We start from the raw sequence: 22055 nt of genomic DNA, 5'->3' as shown, positions 1-22055 counted from the left end.
TTACATTGCTCCTGTGGGCCATATTGGTTTCCTTGGCAAAATCCATCTCTTGGGGAGCAGGGAGGAGAAGAAAGCATGGGTGAGACAGGAATGAAAGAGAAACCAGATGGATGATGGAGTGTCCTCCCTGGTACAGAAAGCAGCTAGTGCTGTGGGGCCCTGGAGGTAGGGAGCTGGATTTATAGTGTACCAAGTTGTGTGAGGTACTTTAAGCAGCCTGCTTGTATTCTGGACAGAGCAGAAGGCTGCCTGGGTTATTAACTGAATAAGGGTTTCTGTGCACTGGAGACTTGTGACCTTTTTACCCCAGTAAGGGTAGCTTGTTCATTAGAAACTATTACTTTTCCATCTAAACGTTGGTTAGATGACTCCTGAACTGCTTCCTGCAGCTTTGGCTTTTGTGAAAAGCTGATGCAAAACCCTGTGAAGTTGTAGTATAATGTAGTATTCCTTGGAAATAGAGGTGTTGAAGCAAATCAAATACACGTTTTAGTGATAATATAGTATGGTTCAGGACACGACACAAAAATATGCCATTTACAGAAAACAAACAAAAAAAAGAGATGGTTGCTGTTAAATACCCTAGTAAATCTTTGAGGTTTGCTTTTAAGTACAAGTGTATCAGTAGATCACTGAGACTCACAAATCACTTTTGAAGTCTCTAATGCAGTTTTAGCAATGAATTTATATTATGATAATAAAAATCTTTTGAAAACAATCTCTGGAATGAATGTATTTGCTGTATCAGGCCACAGAGACTCACCCAGTAGGTACTTGTCTGTTGAGTGTTGTTTCTAACCGTTTTGATACCGTCTATGTTGAAACTATGCTTTGAGAGGCATATGGAACAGGAACGTGCTGTTGTGCTCTTTATTACTGCAGCTAACTAAGTTACAGAACTTTGAGAGACCATGTCTTAGACATGTGTGCTTGCTAGTATTGTCAAAATCATACAAAGATTAGGTGATGAAATGCTTGGAGCAATAGACCTAAGGTCACTAAAGTTTTCGTGCACTTCACAGGAAACCAATGTCAGTACAATCAAAGAAGGGGCAAAAAAATTCCCAACTGTGCAAACACGGAAGAAATTCAAAGTAGAAATACTTCAAAAAGTTCCTGTTTGTACAGCACAGGTTCCATTTTGTTCGCTTGTCACTGATGTTTGTACAGCTCCTAGAATAGTGGAAAAGCAGAATGCTTTTGGTTTTGACAGATGGCTGACCTGGCAGGTCTCCACTGCCTCAGCTTTATAATCAAACTGCATACAATTTCCACAGCATCCTGCCTGACAGAGGTCATTCTGTCTGTAGAAGTGGTAAGTTTTGACTCAGCACCTTGTAAGTTAGACTGAAGCTTCCTTGTATAGAAATCAACTTTTGTAATTATTAAATCGATGCTGTTTGCTAGAAAATGTGTATTACTGAGCATGTTAACTGTGGCTAGTGCAAGTACAGCTGATTGTTCTAACAACTATTTTATATATGTCTAACAAGTTGCTTAGATGTAGATGCAATGCACGACTTGTATTTGTTGTATGTGCTATTGAGGCTTGTTATTGAAGGGCTTTTCTCTCTTAGTGTTACGTACATTCGCATCATTAGTTGACTTGTTTTCTTAGAAATTATGTAGCAGTAGAAAACTTTCCAAAACAGAAGGGTAGAAAAAAGGGTTAAATCCCACCTGCATGATTGCAAGGAATTGTCTTGCCTTTTTACATATGTTTAAGGTAACAGTATGGCTTAGATGAGACACTATGATTTGGAACACCTTAATTGATTAGAGCACTTGCCTTATGTCTACCTTCAGCAGGATTTTAATGAGCAAACGTTTAAGACTCTGCTCTTTACAGGTTAGGATGTGTAGTTACGCATGTGAAAATTGTCTGCAAGTGGTCACAGGGCCATGTCACATTGTATGCAACTAACAGGGTGTGTGCAATGAAGTATCCGCATCCATAGCTCACCACAAGTAATGTTTCATTTTTAAAAGTGTGAAGCACTCAATATTTCTGTTCAACCTCAGTATGGATAGAGGCACCTGTGTTAAGGGCTTTGTTAAATTAGTGGGCAAAAATTGTATCTTGAAGAAGGACTTTGTGTAAATATACACTACAATACCTCATTCATGTTTTTGGAAATGTCAAGTCATGCTTTAAAAGATGACTCAAAGCTCGGGAGCTTTCACCCATCAGTGTCTTTGCTACTTAAGAAAATGAAATTTCTGGGGCAGGAGTTGCTTGGGAAAGGCTGCCTTAATAGCCATCTATTATTTCCATTTTGAAAAAATTGTAGAATTGTTTAATACTACCTTTTGTTTTGAAATGGGATTTTGCATTGTATTATGTGTAAAATCAGAGCAATGACTTTTAAAGATAAAATATCTTTCAGGTGGAAGCCCTTAATAAAATGAAGACTTTGAATAGTTTAATTAAGCTGAATGCCATGAAGCAAAGCAAAGCAAAAGGAAAAGATGCAATGCAGACGTGTTTGAAACAAAATGCTTACAGAGAAGCACTTTCTGACCTCCAGTCTCCTCTGAATCCTTCTGTTATACTGTCAGAACTACAGTAAGTTAAGAATGAGGGAATAAAATTCCACTGTAGCTTTTTCATGGGAACAATAAAGCAGAAACGTGTATGTGCTGTAACTTCTTTTGGCTGCATTGTTCAGCAGATACGCTGTCCTAAGAAACTTCTTGTATAGTGAGAGAAGACCTGCGGCTGGCAATCCGCCTAAGGTTAAGTTATCAGTTAAGTTTAGAGGTTTTTGCGGTCCACCTTGAAACTTAATAGTCTCTTAGTTAATGCATTACCATAACTAAATAGAATTAAATATAAGCCTAAAAATGAGTTGGACAGCATTTCTAGCTTCTGTTTATAACAATAAGCACAAAAAACATTAACACTTTTAACAGCACTTTAAACTTTATAGTTTAAAAGCTGATGGGAAAGGATATAAAGAAAATCATTTTCTCTGAAAATGACGGTGTTTAATTAAAGCATTAGATATATGTATGTCAATCACAGTATCTAATACATTCCATCTATAACAATATGTTTGTAACTTGGTAAGTGCTCATAGCATAGTAGCAGAATGAAAGCAGAGGTAACATATCAGTGCTTCCAGACTGGAAGTCTGTGTGTTCTGTTGTGTTCGCACAATGTTTGGATATTTTCAGTTGAATTACTCTTATTGGACTGAAACTTTCTTTGTATTTTTTTCTAGTGTTGAGAAATGTAGATATATGGATTCTAAAATGAAGCCTCTATGGATAGTGTACAACAACAAGATGTTTGGAGGAGATCTTGTAGGGATCATCTTTAAAAATGGCGATGGTAAGCAGTGCTAAAAACTTTAAACTTTTCCTTTCTGTCTTCGTTCCCACACTTGCACTTAAGCTTGTTGCTCTGTACTGCTGTAGAACAAATATGATTTACTCTAACATAATGAAGCATCATCTTCTGACTGGGTTTCAAAGTATATACATGATCAATGATGGTAATATAATTATGATTAATCCCAACTTCACCTTTAGTGTTTTTGAGATTGCTTTTTCTGAAGGCTTTATAAACATAAGGAAGTTTGTCTACAGCACACTGAGAGATTGAAGTAGCAGTTTCAATCTCTTGTTATAGATCTGCGGCAGGACATGTTGACGCTCCAGATTTTGCGTTTGATGGACATACTTTGGAAAGAAGCTGGTCTGGATCTTCGGTAAGGATCTTTTGAGGGCTGGTTTATTTGGATGGAGAGTCTGCTTTTAGCTGTAAAGTTCTCATGTTTTCTAAATATCTTCTCTACTGTTCTCTTTCTATGCATCCACATGGCTGTCCAGAGGTTTCACTTCTCATTGCCAGGGGGAACAGCCTATAGAAAGCAGTTACTGTAACTGATTAGATGGCTTCTCTTGGCATTTAATTTCTTAGATGGCCCACATTACAGAAGAACTTAACCATGAAAAGGAATAATGGAAGAAGTGAAGTGAAACTTCGGTTTTTTTATTTATTATCAATCAGAATCCTTTTCCTGGTGTGCCACATCTCTTGCCATTTATCTAAGTTGCCACACTGATTGTAAATTCCACTGTTCTTTTATATAGTTTAGTGTTTTCATTGTTTGAAAATCATCTAGATAAAAAGCATTGTATGAGCTCAGGAAATAATTCCTGAGTTAAGCATCCAGCAAGCAGCTTTTGTGTCTTTTGTTTGTTTGCCTGTGTTTGTGACCTTTACAGAGATATTTCATAAACTCCTCATGTAACAAACTTAACTCTTAGTGGTCACTGATTTTCCAGGCATATGCAAAAATGGGGACTTAGATTGCAACTCTTAAGTAAATTAACTCTGAAGAATGAAAGTGAAGTACAAACACAGAACACAGATCTGCTGGCCAAAAGTTAGCAGCTGAGGACTGCACCTGGAATATACCATCACAATTCTCTAATGGGTAGACCTAATAGGCAAAACCCTCTCTAGGCCTTAGTCAGCTTTAAGTACTGGTAATTTGGGGATGGGGGAGTAGGAGGCTTGAGATTCTTTATAATAGAATTTTGCTGTCTGGTTGAGATTTACCAGAATTGTGGAATGCAAATACAGGTTTTTAACATTTTCTCATTTCTCTGGGCCTTTTTCCTTAAGGACATGTGTGGTTTGTGCTGCCATGGCCACACATGTCCAAATAAATTTTATACTTGCAATCTGTTTCCTACCAAATTTAACAGCAGAATGTCCATCTTATATTAATTACATACAGGCTTCATGAAGATGAGGGTCCCGGGAGAGAAGTATCAATTCGTGGGCCTTTTGTGGTTTTTCTGGGGGGAGGGAAGGCATGTTGGTTATTTTGGGGGATACTTTTCCAGCCAAATCTATGCACCACTTTTAGCCAAAATAATTTTCAAGTTCTTATTTCTTTTCAGAGAAGTAGTTCTAAAGAAGATACTGGGTATCAGATTATTATAAACCATTTGGAGGCCATAAATTCAATTTTGTATGCCTGTGAAAGAGCTATAATCCTTTGTGTTTAATTTTTAAGTGTTGTTTATAAAGCTAGAAGTACTTATTTAAATATTACTTGAAATATTCCATTTAAATTGTTTGAGCTCATTTAAAATTTCTGTGCTTCAAGCATAATAGTGGGAGTTTCATAAGGCACAAAACATCAGCTTGCACAGACAAGTAAAACTATAAACTTGTTACTTATGCTGCTTATGGAAATTCCTTTGAGTGAAGTATGGAATGAGGGAGGAATGTGAACAATAGTTTCTGGAAGTATATGTTTGTGATGAGGTGGCTGGGCATGTGTTAAGTTGAACACTGATTTGAGGAAACTTTAGGTAATTTATGTCATTATAAATAGACTGTAAGGAGACTGATCCAGCGTTTAGCGGCAAGGACAATCTCTGGCAGCTGTGGAATCCCAGATGAGGCATTCTTTGGTTGCTGCCTTCCAGAAGCTTAGTTTGTGGTTGCAGCCAGGGCCACACACTGTGCCTAGCAAACAGGAATAGCGATCAGGAGTCATCAAATAGGCTTTTCCTGACTAAGGCATTTTTCTAAACTCAACAAAGGAAAACCACAAACGGTCTCTGATGTCCAAGATTTTTCTTAAAACTCTCAGAAGAAAAAAAAGTAGCAAGGGGAAGTTCCTAGTGAGAACTGAAGTTCTATAATTGGCCTCTTCCATTTATTTACTTAACTGGGAGCATCTTCCTTCCATTCATCCTCTCGTAGTTATGATTAGAACATAAAATTCTAGGATTGAGGCAGGGCTACAGTTTGATATCTGTCAAAGAGAGATTAACCAGGCAGCTGCCAAGGGAAGGCTCTGAAATGGCCTGAATTGAAAACAGAATTGGACAAAACAGCACTCTGAATGCCTGGAGCACAAGGACGCAGCTGGGAGGGTAGGACACTGTGATGTCCATGTTTACAGTATGTGTGCCTCTTGGGAAGAGGTAACCCCAAAATCTGTGGGTTAACAGCAGTGGTTCTGTAGCCATGTTCGTGAATTGGGACTTGCTTGCTTGTTGGTTAAGAGGCATGGTATCAGGTAAATAAGCGCTTTCCTGAAAAATACAGCTTTGTGTGTCCATATAAAGACTGCAGTATTTTCTTTTTGCCCTGTATCATCCTTTGAGGCTATAGTTTCCCTGAAGTTGTTGCTTCCCTTTTGCCTTTGTGGATGCATAATGGATTTTGCGCTTTTCAACTATTTTCCACTACAGAAAGTCTGGTATCTTATGCAAGAATGATACAGGGCTTCTCTCTTCTTTCACCAGCATAAGAGCAGAAGCACTTGGTGTCTGCCTCTTTCTGCCAATCAATATCTTGCCACAAGCAAATAACGCTGCTGCTACAAAGCATGGATCAAATGGCAACCAATATACTGCCATCGAGGAGTTTGGGATAGGGTCAGTTTCCTTATAATTGCACTGCAATCCACAGTCAGTTATTCAGTAGTAATATAAAATGAAATCTTAGCCCAGTCTGTGCCTAAAGCAAGCAGGATATTCTCAGTGGGGTTTCTCAGCTCTGGAGAGGAACACCAAATATATATTGGTTTTGAGATCTCCAAAGCTGAAGAAGCAGAAGTGTATGTTTGTATGTTTGTTTGTTTGTTTGTTTAACTGTTAAGTGATTTGTCTCATGGGCAAACTGGCCTATTCCACATAGGGTGTGTTTCGTTGTCTCAGTCCCATATGTGCATTCTGACTGAAGAGCAGAACAAGACCAGATTTTGTATCAGGGAAATATGCAGGAGGATGCAGCAGTGTACTCCAGTAGCTCTTTCATCCAGAGCTGTCACTGGCTGGACCGTGCAGTGCCCAACTGAATAAAGCTTCTCATGGAAATTGCATCTGCTTTTCATACAGACCCAGCCAGTAGACAGCAATGACCGTCAGCCCAGAGGAGCACTGTGCTGTCATTTAGAGAAGTCTGGCTCAGGGTCAGTTTACCTTAGATGTCTGTCGGTCAAGTACCAGAGAGAAATGAGAAAACCAAAAAAGCATGTTCTTTAATTAATCCCCATACCTATTAATTTCTAACATAAACTATTACCTGAAAATTGAGGAGGAAAGAATTGACATTAGTAAGTGTGTGCAGCCAGACTTCCGCACTTCTTTCTGTAGCTTATGTCTAGTTGTTTCTTGTTAAGTATGGGCAGTTATGAAACAAACTCTCTAAATAAAATGGTATTTTTATTGAGGTTACATCTGCAGAGTGACAAGATAAGACTTTCAGCGGTTCAAACCCATGAAAAGTTACAACTCTTCAAGTTAAAAACTCTGTGTCTTAAGTCACGTGTACGGATATACTCAGTAGATTGTCATTCTCTGATACTTGTTTCTATGAGGAATGTTTAAATACTGCAAATACCTGTCACAGCAGAGGGGTGTAACAGCTGTCCGTGGGGTCTGCAGTGTTGCACCTCTTGGAAGAGTAATCCTTGCATCAAAAAGCGTATCTGCAGCTTTACCTATGTGACAGCATTGAAACTGTGTTAAGGGAGAACTTAGCAAAGTAACAGAACAAAAGAAAATCTGAAGTTTGAAGAATCTGATCTATGCTGAGTGACCTTTGTTGTCAGAGATTGTCAAGGTATTTAGTACTTGGTTACTTTATGGACAGAGTGAGTTCTCCAGACTACTTTTTCATTTCATGGCTTATTGAGCTCAATGCCTATAATGAGTTTTCATCTTTACCTCCCTTAACGTCTGTCAAGTCTGATGTTGAGCGACTGTACATTAATGAAATCAGAGCTCATAAACATATTGAAAAATGCGTTTGTTACAAATGTAAAAATGACATTATTTTTAAACCATTGGCCTTGAAGTTACAGAGAATGTGTTAATAAATTACCAGAACTTGGTGAAGGATTTGGAAATATACTGCTTTGGAGAATTAAACTGTGGAAATAAAGAACAGCATTAAATGGAATGATGAACATTTTCTGTCCTGCTCAGGACTGCTGTGTTGATCTGCCTGTGGTTTTTACCGGCATTAAAAAGCAGGGAGCATATCCTGCTGACAGATGTTGAAGTCAGAAAGACCAGGATGAGATGGAAAGGGCCCAGAGGATTTGTCCCTAACTTGACTCCTGTCAAACTGTCTCTCTGACAAGGATGTTTTTTCCTCCAGTTGTAAGCACAGAGTCCTCAAGGGGCTGAAGGCTTTTCATCATTGCTTGCTTTGAAGGGGAAGTTGTTGGACATGTGCCCAGTTAAGCTGCAAGTAGGGTGGGTTGAAATGCCATGGAAGAAGGCCAGCATGCACTTTAACCTGGCAATATTTGGCTTACATTTGTCGTATCATGATAAGGATGGGCAGTGCTTCCTTCTATCATGGACATTGGTGTTCGGTAATTACAGATCCCTTCTGTTCATTGTGAGAGCCCTTTGGTCTAGACTGTTGGGGTTTTTAATTGGGAAATAGATTAGAAATAGGAAGAAAGTTCCAAATCTGCACTTGTCTTTTTTTATTATTATTAGGTTTCAATTTTTGTTTCAAAGTTGTGCATTCTGAATCCCCTGTTGAATCTAATTTTCAGTTGGTTTTGTGGCCCGTAGAGAAGAACCCCCAGCTATATAGTTATTCCTACTTGTGCCCCTTCAGTTGCGTGCTGTTAGGCAAGCTGTTCAGCTGTCTAATAGCTATTATGCCAAAAAGTTCCAGTTATTTTCACCTGGAATGTTATTTAGTTTTCCTCTGTGACTTGGGATAATAGCCTCTGTTGGCTGAAAGATATGGTTCTGCTTTGTAGCAATCAGTATCTGCTTTATACATGAATACTGATTAAACTCCACCAGCAGTGCTTTTTGTGTGTATATATATATATATATATATACACACACACATATATAGGTGTGTGTCTGTATTTATATGTAAGTATGGATGCATATATACCCCACACAGATTTTAATGTCCTGCAATTTTTCATACAGCTTTGTAAGTCAGTGAGTACTAGTCTATACCTTGTGTACTGCAATTAGATTTGCATGGGTAGCCGTTCTTTTCTACGTGGATCCATGACCAGAATAGAGGTAATACTCTTGACACTTCCATTTGGGATGTAATACCTTTGAGGAGTTGCTTTACTTTCCCATTGCAGACATGGAGCTCCTGTCCAAGTTCCCATCCCATTTAGCATTTTAAGCATCTGGAGTGAGGAAAAGTTTTAGAAAAAACTACACATAACTATTTAGACACATCTCTAAGTGTCTTAATACAGTGATATTATTGTAGATACTTTTACAAGACATGGTGTATGAATGCACAGGAGTATTCTTGCACACCAGGCAGGTTAAAAGGTGCATTCCTAGTTTTCATTAGGTTTCTATGTTTGAAATAAGAGTTGGAAAACATTATTTTATGTTTATATTTAAATGGATTTCTAGCATTTTATGTTAAACTAGGAAGAACGGGGAGAAAAGAGATGCTCTTTTCCATTTACACAAATGATTTTGTCTAGAATGAAGGTAACTGCTTAGCCGGTAAAATAACAAATGAAAACAAAGGGCTCCCTCTATGGTTTCTCCTATCAAAGTACAACTGTGTTATCTAGGAAAAGGGAAAAATAAGGGTTATTTATAATTTCTTTTTTATAAATATATATAAAAATAGGGAAAAATAACATTTTAAATGTATTGCTGGTATTTTAACTTTGCAAGCAATGTCTGTACATTAACCTTTGAGAGTTTAGTGTTCAAGTTAGCCTGAGTATTCAGCCTGAACTGGATGTTGATACACTAAAGAAATGTGCTTGCTGTTTCTGTTTTTAACATAAATCTGTGTTTCCTTTCAGGATATTGCCTTATGGCTGTTTAGCAACTGGAGATCACTCAGGCCTTATTGAGGCCGTGTCTAGTTCAGAAACCATTGCTGACATTCAGTTAAATAGCAGCAACGTTGCTGCCGCCGCCGCCTTCAACAAAGATGCTCTCTTGAACTGGCTGAAGGAATACAATTTAGGGTAATTTCTACAGTTATTTTCTCATTTATAGTTTAAGCCACAAAATTCCTTCAAGTTTTTATTTCAATGTCAAGGAATATGTGGTGCTTCTGGCAACTTCGTTACTACTTATTTTTCTAGTTTGTAAAATTTTTGACTCTAATCCATGGTATCCTTGGGATTCCAACAGCGATCCAGCTTAAATGTGGCAACATTTTGACTGCATGTTGTTGAGTAAGTTACACTCGATTTGGCAAAACAAACCAACCCAAGGAAACTACATGGGTCACAGGTCTTGGTGTTGTTGCCTTTCATACTTGCATTTCTCCCGTTCTTCCTAGCTACTTTTTACAGTGTTTTCTCTCAAGTAAGTCTAGGTTTACCTCATCCCAACGGGCACTTGGTTTAAACAAGCAAAAATCCTTTTTGAGGTCCAGGAATGACGCAAATTACCAGTCTTGTGCACTAATGTTGGTTGTCTTTGTGGTTTTAGAGATGACTTGGATCGAGCCATTGAAGAATTTACCCTGTCCTGTGCTGGCTACTGTGTAGCTACTTATGTACTGGGGATTGGTGACAGACACAGTGACAATATTATGGTCAGAAAAAACGGTCAGGTAAAAAAGTCTCTTCTGTAGGTAGAATAATTACAATGTCTCTGTTGTGAGATTTATATTATATTTATCTATAAGAATTATATTAAACTTTTGATATCTTCAGTGTCTCAGTAAAATTAACTTGTCTGAGTTTATGTAAATTATTCTGCCTATAAAACTAGCAAGGATCTTAAAGGGAGAGTTTTAGGGACACTGCAGTATTAAGGTTTTTACCTACTAAAAGACAGCTTGAAATGTCCTTATCTTTGCTTCTGAAATGGGAGCCCGGCTGCAGGTTCCGTGAGATTAGCTTAAGTTCTACTAGCTTTGCTCCTGGCTTTATGTGGGAAGCCCTTGGATACGATGATGTTCAGTCTTCCAGGCTCATCACTGGGCTCATTTTTTTATCTGATATTATCACAGGGTGTTTCTTGGCAGACGTCAAAAGCTTAAACCTGAGATAATCTTTTGCACATTTATTTGGTTGCTCATAAGAGCCTGGTTGTTATCACTGACTTTAAATTAGTCTTGAAATGTTTAAAACTAAATACTCCCAATGAGTTGAAACTGTGGGTTGTGAAGAGTAGCATTATGCATTAGCTGTTCTTGATACCAGCATCCTGCAGAGATATCGGGAAAGTGAAATATTTCACTGTATAAATTAATTTCATTTCTGGTTTTTAGCTCTTTCATATCGATTTTGGGCATATCCTTGGAAACTTCAAGTCCAAGTTTGGAATTAAAAGGGAACGGGTACCTTTCATACTCACCTATGATTTCATTCATGTTATTCAACAAGGAAAAACAGGGAACACTGAAAAATTTGGTCGGTGAGTATTATTTTCCTTTCATAACTGAGTGATAATTTCCAGCACACCAGGAACCTATCTGAGTTTGTTTTGCTTATTTGTACTTGCGTGGAAGTGTGCTAGCGCACATTTAAAACACTGTCTACTTCTCTACTTGAGCTTGAATATACATATACGAATTACTTCATACATCAGAAACTGCAGCTTTGCAATGAAAAGATACAGTTCCTTTTATCTTCCCCAGCAGGAGATGGCAGACTCTTCTGGACTCATCTTTTTTTTTTTTTTTACCTTCGGCAGCACCAGGCAGGAGGGAGGGATTCCACAGATTATTGTTCAAGTGAGATGAAGCACTGGACTTAAGCAGGCTCCCTTCTGCCCTTTCTGTCTGTCAGTTCACATTCATTGTGCTGATCGATCATGCCCTGACTTAGATGCTTAGGTGTATAGAGCCTCCTGCTCCCAGTCCAATGCTTTGGCATGCCCCTTCCCACCTCAGGATACAGTGCTGCAGTGGACCGTGAAAGCACATGACAAGGGAAGCTGCCTTCTGTGATTCTACCTGCTGTGGGAGATCTGTCTTTTTCCCTTCTGTATCATTCTCACCAATGACAGGAGGGGTGTTCTGAATGTTTTACTCTCACTTTGCTATCTGTTTTCAAAGGAAGAATTTTTTGACAGAGATGTGAAATTACGTACTTAAATATGTAAGATAAATCTTACAGCTACTTCTGCTAGCAGAAGCTGTACATATAGTTGTAATGGTTTGTCTATGAAAAGAGCTGCTAGTGACCCATGTCTTTTCTGGAGACTAAAGAAATCAACCTGTAGCTCCACTTTTAAGCCATGATGTAAAGGCCATTAAGTGACTATGCTGTTGCAAGAGCTGTGGACTGTGAAGTACTTTAAATGGCAGTAGGATTCAACTTTCACTTGAAAAATGCTTCAGAAGAGATTTTATTCTTTGAATTATTGCTCATCATCTTAGTCTGAAGGGTTCTTCCCATTTTCTGTGGAAACTTACAGATTAAATGCTGGACAATGGCACATTTGGGGACCCTAAGCAAGGTCTTAAGTGCCTGTGTGATAGGTCTTCATGCCAGATCTGGCAGTGAGTTCAATTTTGACCACATCTGCAGGAAGGAATTACCTTACAGAGACAGGCTGGATAGGTAGGGACTGCTGTAGAGTTGTTGCTGTTCTCCACTGTGTAGGATCATGAGAGTGTTTCACTTAACATTCTGGAAGAGGTGGGACACCAGCATTATCTTTGCCATTTTTTGCTTTTTCTGAAGAATGGTTGCTTCTTTTAAAGCTTTTGGCCTCTTGTACTGATGTTCTGAGGGCTCCTTGGAGGGCATGGGGTATATTTGGGGGAATGCATTGGAGATTCTGTAGATATCTGTGTCCTTTCTGTTACTGTGTTCCTACAATACGCGTGTTAGACCAGATAGCAGTTTTTGGAAATCATTATATACATTTGTCATCTGTGTAAGTTCTCATGTGTTGTCTTGATCGCATGTGCTTGTGGTTGAACGTGAAGGTTCCGCCAGTATTGTGAAGAAGCATACTTGATTCTGCGAAAACATGGAAACCTATTTATTACACTCTTTGCACTGATGTTAACTGCAGGGCTTCCAGAGCTAACCTCTGTCAAGGACATCCAGTATCTCAAGGTAAAGTATGATTTACAGCTCAGTGGGACTTTGCAATATGTCAGTTTTGATACTAAGATGAATACATTTTAATTGTTTTCCATTTCTGTCAAGATTTCCACGTAGTTCCCAAAGCTTTCTTTTTGAGCTCTATAGAACAAGGCCTGTAGTCAGTCCTAGCAGTCAAAGGAAATTGTGAATACATGTTCCTCTCAACTGTTCTATAATGAGTTCAGCATCCCTTCATCTTAAATGTAGTTACCTCAGGGGTGTTCTATGTCTTGGCCTATGCACAAGCACAGACCTGCAAAGGGAAAAAATATCTGCTTAATTCTTATTTAGTTTTGTCTTTAAACCCAGAAAATACCTCTAATACATTGCTCAATGAATAATAGGTGAAAAAGTGTCAGAACAGGAAAAAAAACCAGAATGTGGTTTGTGTTGCAAGGTGGAGGCAGCGTTAGCTGTAGTTTGTAAAATTCCTAACAGTACTTGTTTTGCTGTCATCTCAGGACTCCCTCGCTTTAGGGAAGAGTGAGGAAGAAGCACTAAAACAATTTAAGCAAAAGTTTGATGAAGCACTCCGGGAAAGTTGGACTACTAAAGTGAACTGGATGGCTCACACTGTTCGAAAAGACTACAGATCCTAGAAGGTTTTTGCATTTGCACTAAGCTGGATGTTCCCTTGATAAGTGTTTTTTAAAAGGGATCTGTAGCATGGACCAATGGAACCTATCTTAAATAAGAAAGAAAACAAAACAACGAGAAGAAGTAAGACCCTACAAATAGTGAACATCCTGGATAATCAGTTCCTGCTGACTTTGCACGCTGAGAGCTACTAAGCATTTTTAAAACTTCTTTGGTACTTTATGGAGGTGTAAATATTTGTTTTTATACGTTAGGGTAATGTACTCTAACAGCCTCAGGAGGTTTGGAGACCTCTGACAGAATTGTTCTTTGTTTAAAGTTGGGACTTTAAGAGAAATTTTTTTATATATATATCCTAATCTGGCTAAAATTGACCATATTGTGTATATTTTTCATATGGACTCTGCCTTACTGGCACAGATGCATTAAGTTACTGTAAATAGCAACCACAGTATCATTGTACTACAGGGAGCTGTTTAATGTCTTATACTGCTGCCGAGAGAAGAGTAGATATTGGTAAGATGGGGAGGTGGACAGAGGGAGACCTCTGGAAATGATGCGGTGTCCAGATGTTCAGGGTTGCATGATCTTGTTCCTTTGACATAACATACACAAACAAAGCCCTTCCATAAGGGGAAAGTAAGGCCAGACATGCCTGGGAGACCCTCATTGGTAACAGTCTCCCATTTGGCTCTGGGGCTTTGCTTTCAGCCCCTTACAATGCACATTAACTTCAGGTTCAGCAAGAAGCTCCTTACAGCCTTACACTGAAATTGATATCTCAGACTAGTTGTGCCATGCAAACATATTGATTTAGGTATGGAAAATTTTCATCAAATATCCTATACATAGTGTTTTATCAGAGCATACATACCAAAAACCCCAAGTGTTTGGAAAAGCAAGTGTTTATGGGAAAACATTGTTCCCTAAAACACCAATGAGAAGTCATTAATCTTTTCTTTCTGTATTTATTAAAGGCTTGCAGTAATGTTGCTTTACAAGATATATATGTTGAAGATGGTTGCTGAAGAAACTGGATTTGTTTTAATTTATTTAGTGAGGTACCAGGCTTTTAGGTGCTTAAATGGAGAGCAGATTTGTTACGTGCAATAGGGAACTGCTGGTTAAGAGATGTAACATACTGTTTCTGAACATCAGCAAGATTGACTTTACTGCTTGTTCTCCAAGGAACACTGGTAGCTCTCAATTCCTGTTGCCATTTGAAAGAGAAACGTATATATTTCCTTTTGACTAAACAGTTGTTTTGCATAGAAATGTTGGTTTATGTAGGAATTTAATTAAAGGCGGTTTTACTTTGTTGAAAGTGATTTATTTTTGTCATTGTTTGGGGGTTTTGTTGTTTCTTTTCAAGGTCAAGAACCTTTTTGGAGCCAGAGCACCGTTTTATGTAGTGGTTTGATTCTCTCGTCCCTCACCCTTTGGGTGAGTCTGACTGAAAAGACCTCTGCTTCTACAATATTGTGAAAGTAACATGTGCTTTATGGTTTTTAGTTATTTTTGGTAATAATATAGTAGCACTTGAAGTGTGCCATGTCCCCCTTTTAATTTATTTTTACTTTTAAAGCAGATGGGAAGAAGGGTACAAAGAAACTACTCTGCACGTGACAACTTTGGGAAAAGTAATTTCATCCTCAGCTAATTCACAGCACATAAATTTGCATATGTGTCCATTCTTGGATGTGTGATGTTTTCTGTCGGACAGCATACTAGAGTGTCTGCTATGTTGTCTTGTTGAGGGTGACATACCCTTCTCCCTGGAACTTGGCACATTCATCTTTGTTGTGTAAGGCTGGTGTGCAAGGTCTGGGACAGGAGGGAGTGTGACAGCTTCTTACATCCGAGGCTAAGGCAGGTCAGCAACGTGTTCCACTCAACTTCATGTGAGACTGGAAACAAGTCGTTAAGTCTGTGCCTTTGATTCCCATCTGCAAAGCTAGCAAGTAGCATTGGCCTCCAGCCACAGAAACACCTTCTGTCAGTTACCACCAGGATGTTGCACAGAGTAAAGATGCTTTGTACATCAGTCCATTAATTAATTCTTTATTTGCCTCCCATATCCAGCCATACTGTTAAAATGGGCAGTTTATTTGGGCTGAGTGGGATCATATTTTTTTTTTCTTCCTCTGAGCCATTATTTTAGACCATTATTTGCAGAATTCAGAAGGCATCAGGTGGTCAGATTATAATGTGAGAGGGTTTTTTAAGGATTTTGTTTCTAATAGTGAGTAGAAACATAACATGATTTTAAGTATGGAAGCTGTGGAAAGGATGTAGTTTTACACTGCTGTAGAAGAGAAATGTAAGCTAGGACTTTGGTACAAAACTCTGTCACTTCAGATGGTCTTGTGTCACATTTATTATTCTTTTCCAAGTTTGCATCTAATGTGGTCTGAATGTTTCCATGGGAAAAGTGACTTCTCTTAAACCAGCTCTGCTTCTCCAGCCTTCATTACATCTGACAGAGAAGAAGGCACCTAGACTACTTTAAAAACAAACGGGGAATATGCAGTGTGTATATTGTATAAGTCTGTTCTGGTTTTCTTCTGACTGCATGATTACTGGATGGGTTTCCTTGCTATACCTTGTATCATCTGATTTGTGGCGAATGCTGACAACTGCTGTTCTTGCACTCCTGTGTGACCTGTCCTTGGTTTCCAAGGAGAGCACTCCCATGATTTGCCCCTCAGCAGTGGAGTTGATTCCCTTCCCTTTGATGCTTGTATCAGTTTTAATGACAGTGGTGTGTTGTTTGTTAAGTCATTCACATTCTAGCAAATGCCTTTGTCAGAGCCTATTCATATATATAATACAGCAGAGTCCGTTATTACTCTTTTAATTTCCTAGAGCTATTGAAATCAGATAATTAAATAGCACAGGCTCTTAGTAATTAATATGTCAGGTGGTGATCATAGCTTTATTCTTTAGGAATGATTCCAAGCCTAAACCTTTTAAGTATGTAATCAGTAATTCTATTTTTACTCTTTCACAATATATTGGGTTAATATAATTCTGTGTCTGAGCTGGCTTCTAAAATGCAATCCTGTGCTTACATAATGCGTTCCAGGTTTTGGCAAGTTTTCTTAAAATAATTCAAAAAGTAACTTGTCTGGCAGAATACTGCCAAGTGAAGAGGGAGTAGATCCGACCCGATGGAAAGTGACTCTTAGTAGGTGCTGCTGTATGTGACGGCGGTGCTGCGCTGCTGTTGGACCTCACAGTTTGCATGTGGCTCTGGCTTGCTTGATGGACAGCCTGCCTCCTTCTGGCTTGGTTCACAAGGTAACAGTCAGACTAAGTTCAAGGCAGTTTTATTGCCTGACCACAGTACCACTGGCTACTAATGGCTTTAATGAGCCGGGTGTGCAAGCTGCTAGTATTTCTGTGCCTTTCCAACTTGACCCAGGTGAGGAACTTGCCATCTTGTCCTCTAGCAAACCACAAAGGAAAGTTCTACATCAAATGCTGGTAGAACTTTACATGTTATGTCAGCTCTGGAACACCCCACTGAAAGCCAGCTCAACTCTGTAACCTATTTTAGCAGGTTTCCTGTATTGGACTGTCAGATGTAAAATAATACTGCTGTGGTGAGCTAGTCCTTCATCCTTACAGTCTGGCACCTTGAGATTTCTCAGGTGAAGTTTCTCCAGGGATTGTTTGATGAAGGATGGGATGGGTATGTGTTTTTTAAGTAATGGCATGGCTTACTCTTTGGAAACCTGTGAAGGATCACGGTTTAAGAACAGCAGTCAGAGAAATGTAAAAGGTTAATTCTGATTTCCAAGGCATCGTTTGGCTTTTATGAAGCAAATGGGAGGAAGCGACAGTCAAGCTCCATGGAAACATGGTTTCTGAGGGATTACAGCCCTTGTAGCGCAAGGATGTTTGTTAGATCTGATATATGGCTTTAGAAGTCTGTGTTTGGGCAGGAAGCCTGGGCACTTGCTGGGAGTGTCCAGAACCACTGAAGTTTGAGTAGAATCGAGGAACTTGTTAGTGGTTTGTTCCTATTTGCGAATTCTGCCCAAGGTTTTTTCCTGCGTATCTTACCTAATGGGCATTCTCTGGATGCGCGTTTGTGATCTGACTACTTGCTCCACAGGGACAAAGCAGCTGTACCTCCTTGCCTAAGGTGCATCAAGCATTTGATTGACATGCCACAAAGGGTGCTGAGCAGTATCACTCAGGATACTTTGCAGTGTGAGAATGTTATACGCATGGCTCTGAATTCCTCCTGTTGAAACTGTTCCGTAGGAGGTATGGGAGGAAGCCAAGACAAGAATGGATGACGTAGCTCAGTTAGAGTACTCTCTAGGGACAGAAAAAAAAGCCTGTATTCCAGTCCCTTTACCAAACATTAACTGGAACAAAAATGGAACATCTTCAAAGGGGAGCAGGAAGGACAGAGGGAGTCCTTTCCCTTATGGACCAGTGGCTTGGGAACACAGGAAAACAAGTGACGAAACCGGTCTAAACTTTTCAGTCTGTATTCTGCCTGGCTAAATAAAAGAACCCTTAATGGCTATGTGAGACAAAGTTTGTGTTGCCTATTCCCTAACATTACCAAAGAATTCATCCTGCATACAGAATTGTACCAGCTGACAAGGGAGGAAGAGATACGTGCTGCTGGGTTTGGGGTAATCTGCTCCAGAGGCTACTTCTGCCCTTAATCTGTCTTTATGAGCTCCATAAGGTAAGTTGTCTTGTGTATGCCTGGACCTTAATGCCACCCACTGTATATTGGCTAGTCACAGTGCTGCTCTCCTGAACCTTGCTGAGCAAGTCCTTCTGGGCTCTGTAGAGGTAATGGAGACAGAGGTGTGGGTTCCACTGGTATGCTTAAACTGTGAATACTGTTGCATTTGGAGCTGTACTGCACAGATCTTCAACCCAAAAAAGGTTTAAACACTTCATGAGTTGTGATTGTTCCTGTTCCTTTTAAGGAGAAACACTGAATTGTAAGTTAGGATTTGAAGTCTGTAAAAGTTCAGAAACTGTGGAAGGGAATTTGGAAGTGTTCTGCAATTCTTGTGGCCAGGATAACCTTTAGAAGCCCCCTCCCCCATCAAACTGCATACCCAGGCTAGTAAATTTAAAAATAAAGAAGAAGTTTAATATTCCAGACCACAAACAACACTGAAACATAGCTAGGCACTACAAAAAAGTGTAATCACCCAGGGGTTCTGCTTTTAAATTCACTTTCTCTTTTGCAGCTCAATGGATAATCTTGTTTCCTTGAGAGGAAAAAAAAAACTCTTTGAAAGTGTTTCTGAAATGATTCCCTCTTCTTAGTAGCTGAGAAACTTCTAGCTCCTACTTACATATCTTTGTTTGCAGAGTTTATGCTAGTTAAATTGGTGAATGTGCATCTGTTACAGCAGGTATGAAGTACAGTATGGTTGTAACTGCTGCATATTAGAGTGCACGGGACAATGATCCAGTCACCCTGAATGGACCCAAGCTTCAGCATTTTGGATGTAGTCAGGTACCCAGGGCATCCACAGCAAATCTTTATAATCACCTCTACGTACTTGACTTTCTGCAGACAGCGTCTCCTGTGTCATAGTGATCAAGCAGGCTGTGGGCAATGAAGCTCCGTTCTGAGTGCAGAGTTTCGCACTTTGGGCAGACGAGGATTTCACATTTTGGACACATTTTCCCAGAGTGAGGCTGCCTTAAAGTACATATTTCTTCCCTCGCTGCCTTCAGCTTTTTGGAACCTTTCCTGTGTAAGCATCTTCTCTTGTCTTCAAGAAGCTGACTTCTTCCCTGAGGGCTAGAACAGTCAGAAATGAAGGCAACAAGTTTAACCTACACAGATTCCTGGATGAATGAGATCAGCAGAAGCAATTAGTGTGTGATTTATGAACCCTTCCTGAGGCTTTCCCTGTGACACGCTAGGAGCAGGTGCAGCGTGTGGTCACCTGCAGAAAGCAGGAATGGACAGAAAATGGAGAGTGCGGCTCTGGTGCTGAGGTGGCAGCAACAAACCATTAGTTTCAGAACATAGAATTATTAAAAGGATTGCCACCATTTAAACAAAACCATAAGAAAATGGTAAGGCAACTAGCTTGGTAGGTGCTTTCTATTCAGTTCTTTAATACGTTGGTGGTGGTGAAACAAGCCTTGTGTGTTTGCATGCAGACAGATTTCATACAGCTTTATGTATCTAAGTTATAGGCTCTGACGTAGTAGAGCTCATTTACATTATCATAAATGTTCTTTTTCCTCTTTCATGCACTAATAATTATGCTGGCTAGTAGATAGCCCCTATATTATGCTATCCTTGAACAGAGATGGAAAGACAGCAAGGGAAGCACTCTTGATTGAATTATATGCCATTATATTTTCTATAAAACAGTACCTCCCTCAAAATCAAGCCAATAACCTACATAATCCCTTACAGAAGCTCACAAATCAGTGCCGAACTGCAGAGATTGTATGATTTCACCGCTGTGAAGTTCTGTGGACCCTGATGCCTGGAATGTTTTAAAAAACCCCTGCCATGCAGTTGGTCTGTGGAAATACACCCAGTAAAGCCTGAAGGCTGACTCTCCATTAATGTGAGAGTACCATGGGAGGAGGATGCTACATCACTGTTTTAGTATGTTTTTATTTTTAGATCAAACTGGGGAAAATCCATATTCATCACCTTCTAATAAGGATCAAGTCCCAGAGAGCATGACTTGACTGCTTCAGCTGCATTTGTCTGCCTCCCGAATGCACGCTTCAGTGTAATTTTGCACAATGGAGAAAATTCACAGGTGTAATTTACTGACTCCTTGGATGCTTGACTGTTTCCAGTCTAGTTCCTCAGCAGCAAGATAAACCCCAAAGCAAAGCCTTGGTATTAGTTGTTCTCCAGTTGGATCAGTCTGAGAGAAGAACGTTGCTTTCAGGATCATTTTTGGCTAGTCTATATTAATCTTGTATCAAGCTTGTAACCAGCTGCTGTGGCTTTCAAGCTTAATGTAGTTAGCTGAGTAATTGTTGAGACTTGCATGCACTTCCTGCTAAGACAGTAATTTCATGATAATTATCAAAGGCAGACTCTTTGGAGATGTGTACAGAAAACGGCTCTTTTAATGGATGAGAAAAGACTCCTTTTGGAAGCTAGTCCTGATCTTAGCATGACGTATATGGTACGTTTACCTCATGTGCAGGAAGAATAATATCAAGTACAAAGACCCAAGAAAAGAATTTCAAATCCCATCAGACTGATGATAACTCAAACCTAATATGTGCACAAAGCAGTAAACTCAAACTCATTTTTGCCTCTTTGCTAACGTTGGTTAAAGAAGGAATGGTTTTGTATTACTTGGCTTTTTCTATCTATAAAGCAGTAAGCATAAAGGCACTATTTTAGGAACATAAGCAGTAATTACGGTCTGATTCAAGGAACTTAGAAGCACTAACTTTGAAGAGTGATTTTGGCTGCTGCCCATACGTTGCCACTGTATCTTACAGGCTGGAGGTAGGGATATTGGCACAACGAAAACTGCAGCAATGTGACCTCTAGAAGCAGTGTCTTGGGTTGTCACAACTGGCAGTGCTTGTGTGTATGTGGAGGAATAGAGATGCTGCCCCTCCGGTTCTCTTGCTGGGTGGGAGGAAGTATAGGGAAATGGTTGTCAGATGAACATGCAGACCACATGTTCAGAGACCTTCATGTCATACTTCTGGCAGTGACTTGCTTTTTTAGGTCAAGTTGTTTAATTAGCCTATAGCTGTTTTCCTTCTTTGTGAAACAATCAACAGAGTAGAAGTAAGAGAGATGTCTGTGGCTCTTTGAAAGGTGCTCTGGAAATACTTAAAAATGTTTTGGTTAAGAATGTATACAAAATATAATCTCAGATGTACTTACAGTTTCTTCTTAGGAGACCCAGAGAAGAGGCTCAGTCCAGAAAATCTCCTCCTGAATAGTCGCTCTCGCTTTTTTCGGCTGTGCTTCCCATCTCCTGTGCTTTCTTCTGTGAGTTCCTTCTTTCCTTTGTGCCAGCTCATTTTATCTGTCATGGCAACAGCACCTGCTTAGATGAAAGCAGAAATCTGAGTAGCTTTTCGAAAGTCCCTCCCGTACTGCATTAGACCTCGTGAAGTCTGGTCCTGTTACTCCACAGACCTGTAAGTGTCCTGGTTACACAGAAGAGATCAGCTGCTTTCCATGAGGTGGAGCAAATACCTGCTTGGAAAAATCCAGCAGACCCAAGGTGACTCGGTATTCTTACTCAACCACTATTCCACGTAATTATAGAAAGTACGTTTGGACATTAAATATAATAAATATTTCCCTCTACGAGCTCTCTTTCATGATTAGGCTCGTTCCTGAAAACCAAGAGAGGAGGCAGCTCGTTTGATAAAAGCAAAGAGCCAGGAGCT

The 22055-nt window shown here is 39.5% G+C and overlaps 2 protein-coding genes across 5 annotated transcripts in view; one reads left to right on the top strand and one right to left on the bottom strand.

Moving 5' to 3' along the window:
- PIK3CB (phosphatidylinositol-4,5-bisphosphate 3-kinase catalytic subunit beta) overlaps nucleotides 1-14982 on the top strand; it is a 103191-nt gene extending 88209 nt beyond the window's left edge. For both annotated transcript variants that reach the window (XM_061465443.1, XM_061465444.1), the window contains 8 exons: nucleotides 2388-2566; nucleotides 3225-3334; nucleotides 3635-3713; nucleotides 9804-9971; nucleotides 10444-10567; nucleotides 11231-11376; nucleotides 12899-13031; nucleotides 13523-14982. In XM_061465443.1, the coding sequence (XP_061321427.1) occupies nucleotides 2388-2566; nucleotides 3225-3334; nucleotides 3635-3713; nucleotides 9804-9971; nucleotides 10444-10567; nucleotides 11231-11376; nucleotides 12899-13031; nucleotides 13523-13660 (1077 nt within the window). In that variant the 3' untranslated portion in view covers nucleotides 13661-14982. The remainder of the gene's footprint in view (nucleotides 1-2387; nucleotides 2567-3224; nucleotides 3335-3634; nucleotides 3714-9803; nucleotides 9972-10443; nucleotides 10568-11230; nucleotides 11377-12898; nucleotides 13032-13522) is intronic.
- Nucleotides 14983-19105: 4123 nt separating this feature from the next.
- The window catches only part of CUNH17orf50 (chromosome unknown C17orf50 homolog), a 62815-nt gene continuing 59865 nt past the window's right edge, over nucleotides 19106-22055 (bottom strand). For 2 of the 3 annotated variants that reach the window (XR_009745539.1, XR_009745538.1), the window contains 2 exons: nucleotides 21541-21703; nucleotides 19106-19452 (listed from right to left, as the gene is read on the bottom strand). Coding sequence is in view for 1 of the 3 variants with exons in the window: in XM_061465441.1 (XP_061321425.1) it covers nucleotides 19200-19452; nucleotides 21541-21692 (405 nt within the window). In the remaining 2 variants the exon portion in view is untranslated. Of the gene's footprint in view, nucleotides 19453-21540 lie in introns of all 3 variants that reach the window. The other variant, XM_061465441.1, reaches the window with a different exon arrangement.

Source organism: Pezoporus flaviventris, unplaced genomic scaffold, assembly GCF_033815535.1.
Source record: "Pezoporus flaviventris isolate CSIRO_AGI_PZ_B2104156 unplaced genomic scaffold, CSIRO_AGI_Pfla_v1 ptg000040l, whole genome shotgun sequence".
NCBI classification, from domain to species: Eukaryota; Metazoa; Chordata; class Aves; order Psittaciformes; family Psittacidae; genus Pezoporus; species Pezoporus flaviventris.
Note: the sequence above shows the minus strand (reverse complement) of the source record. Positions and strands in the feature narration are given on the sequence as shown.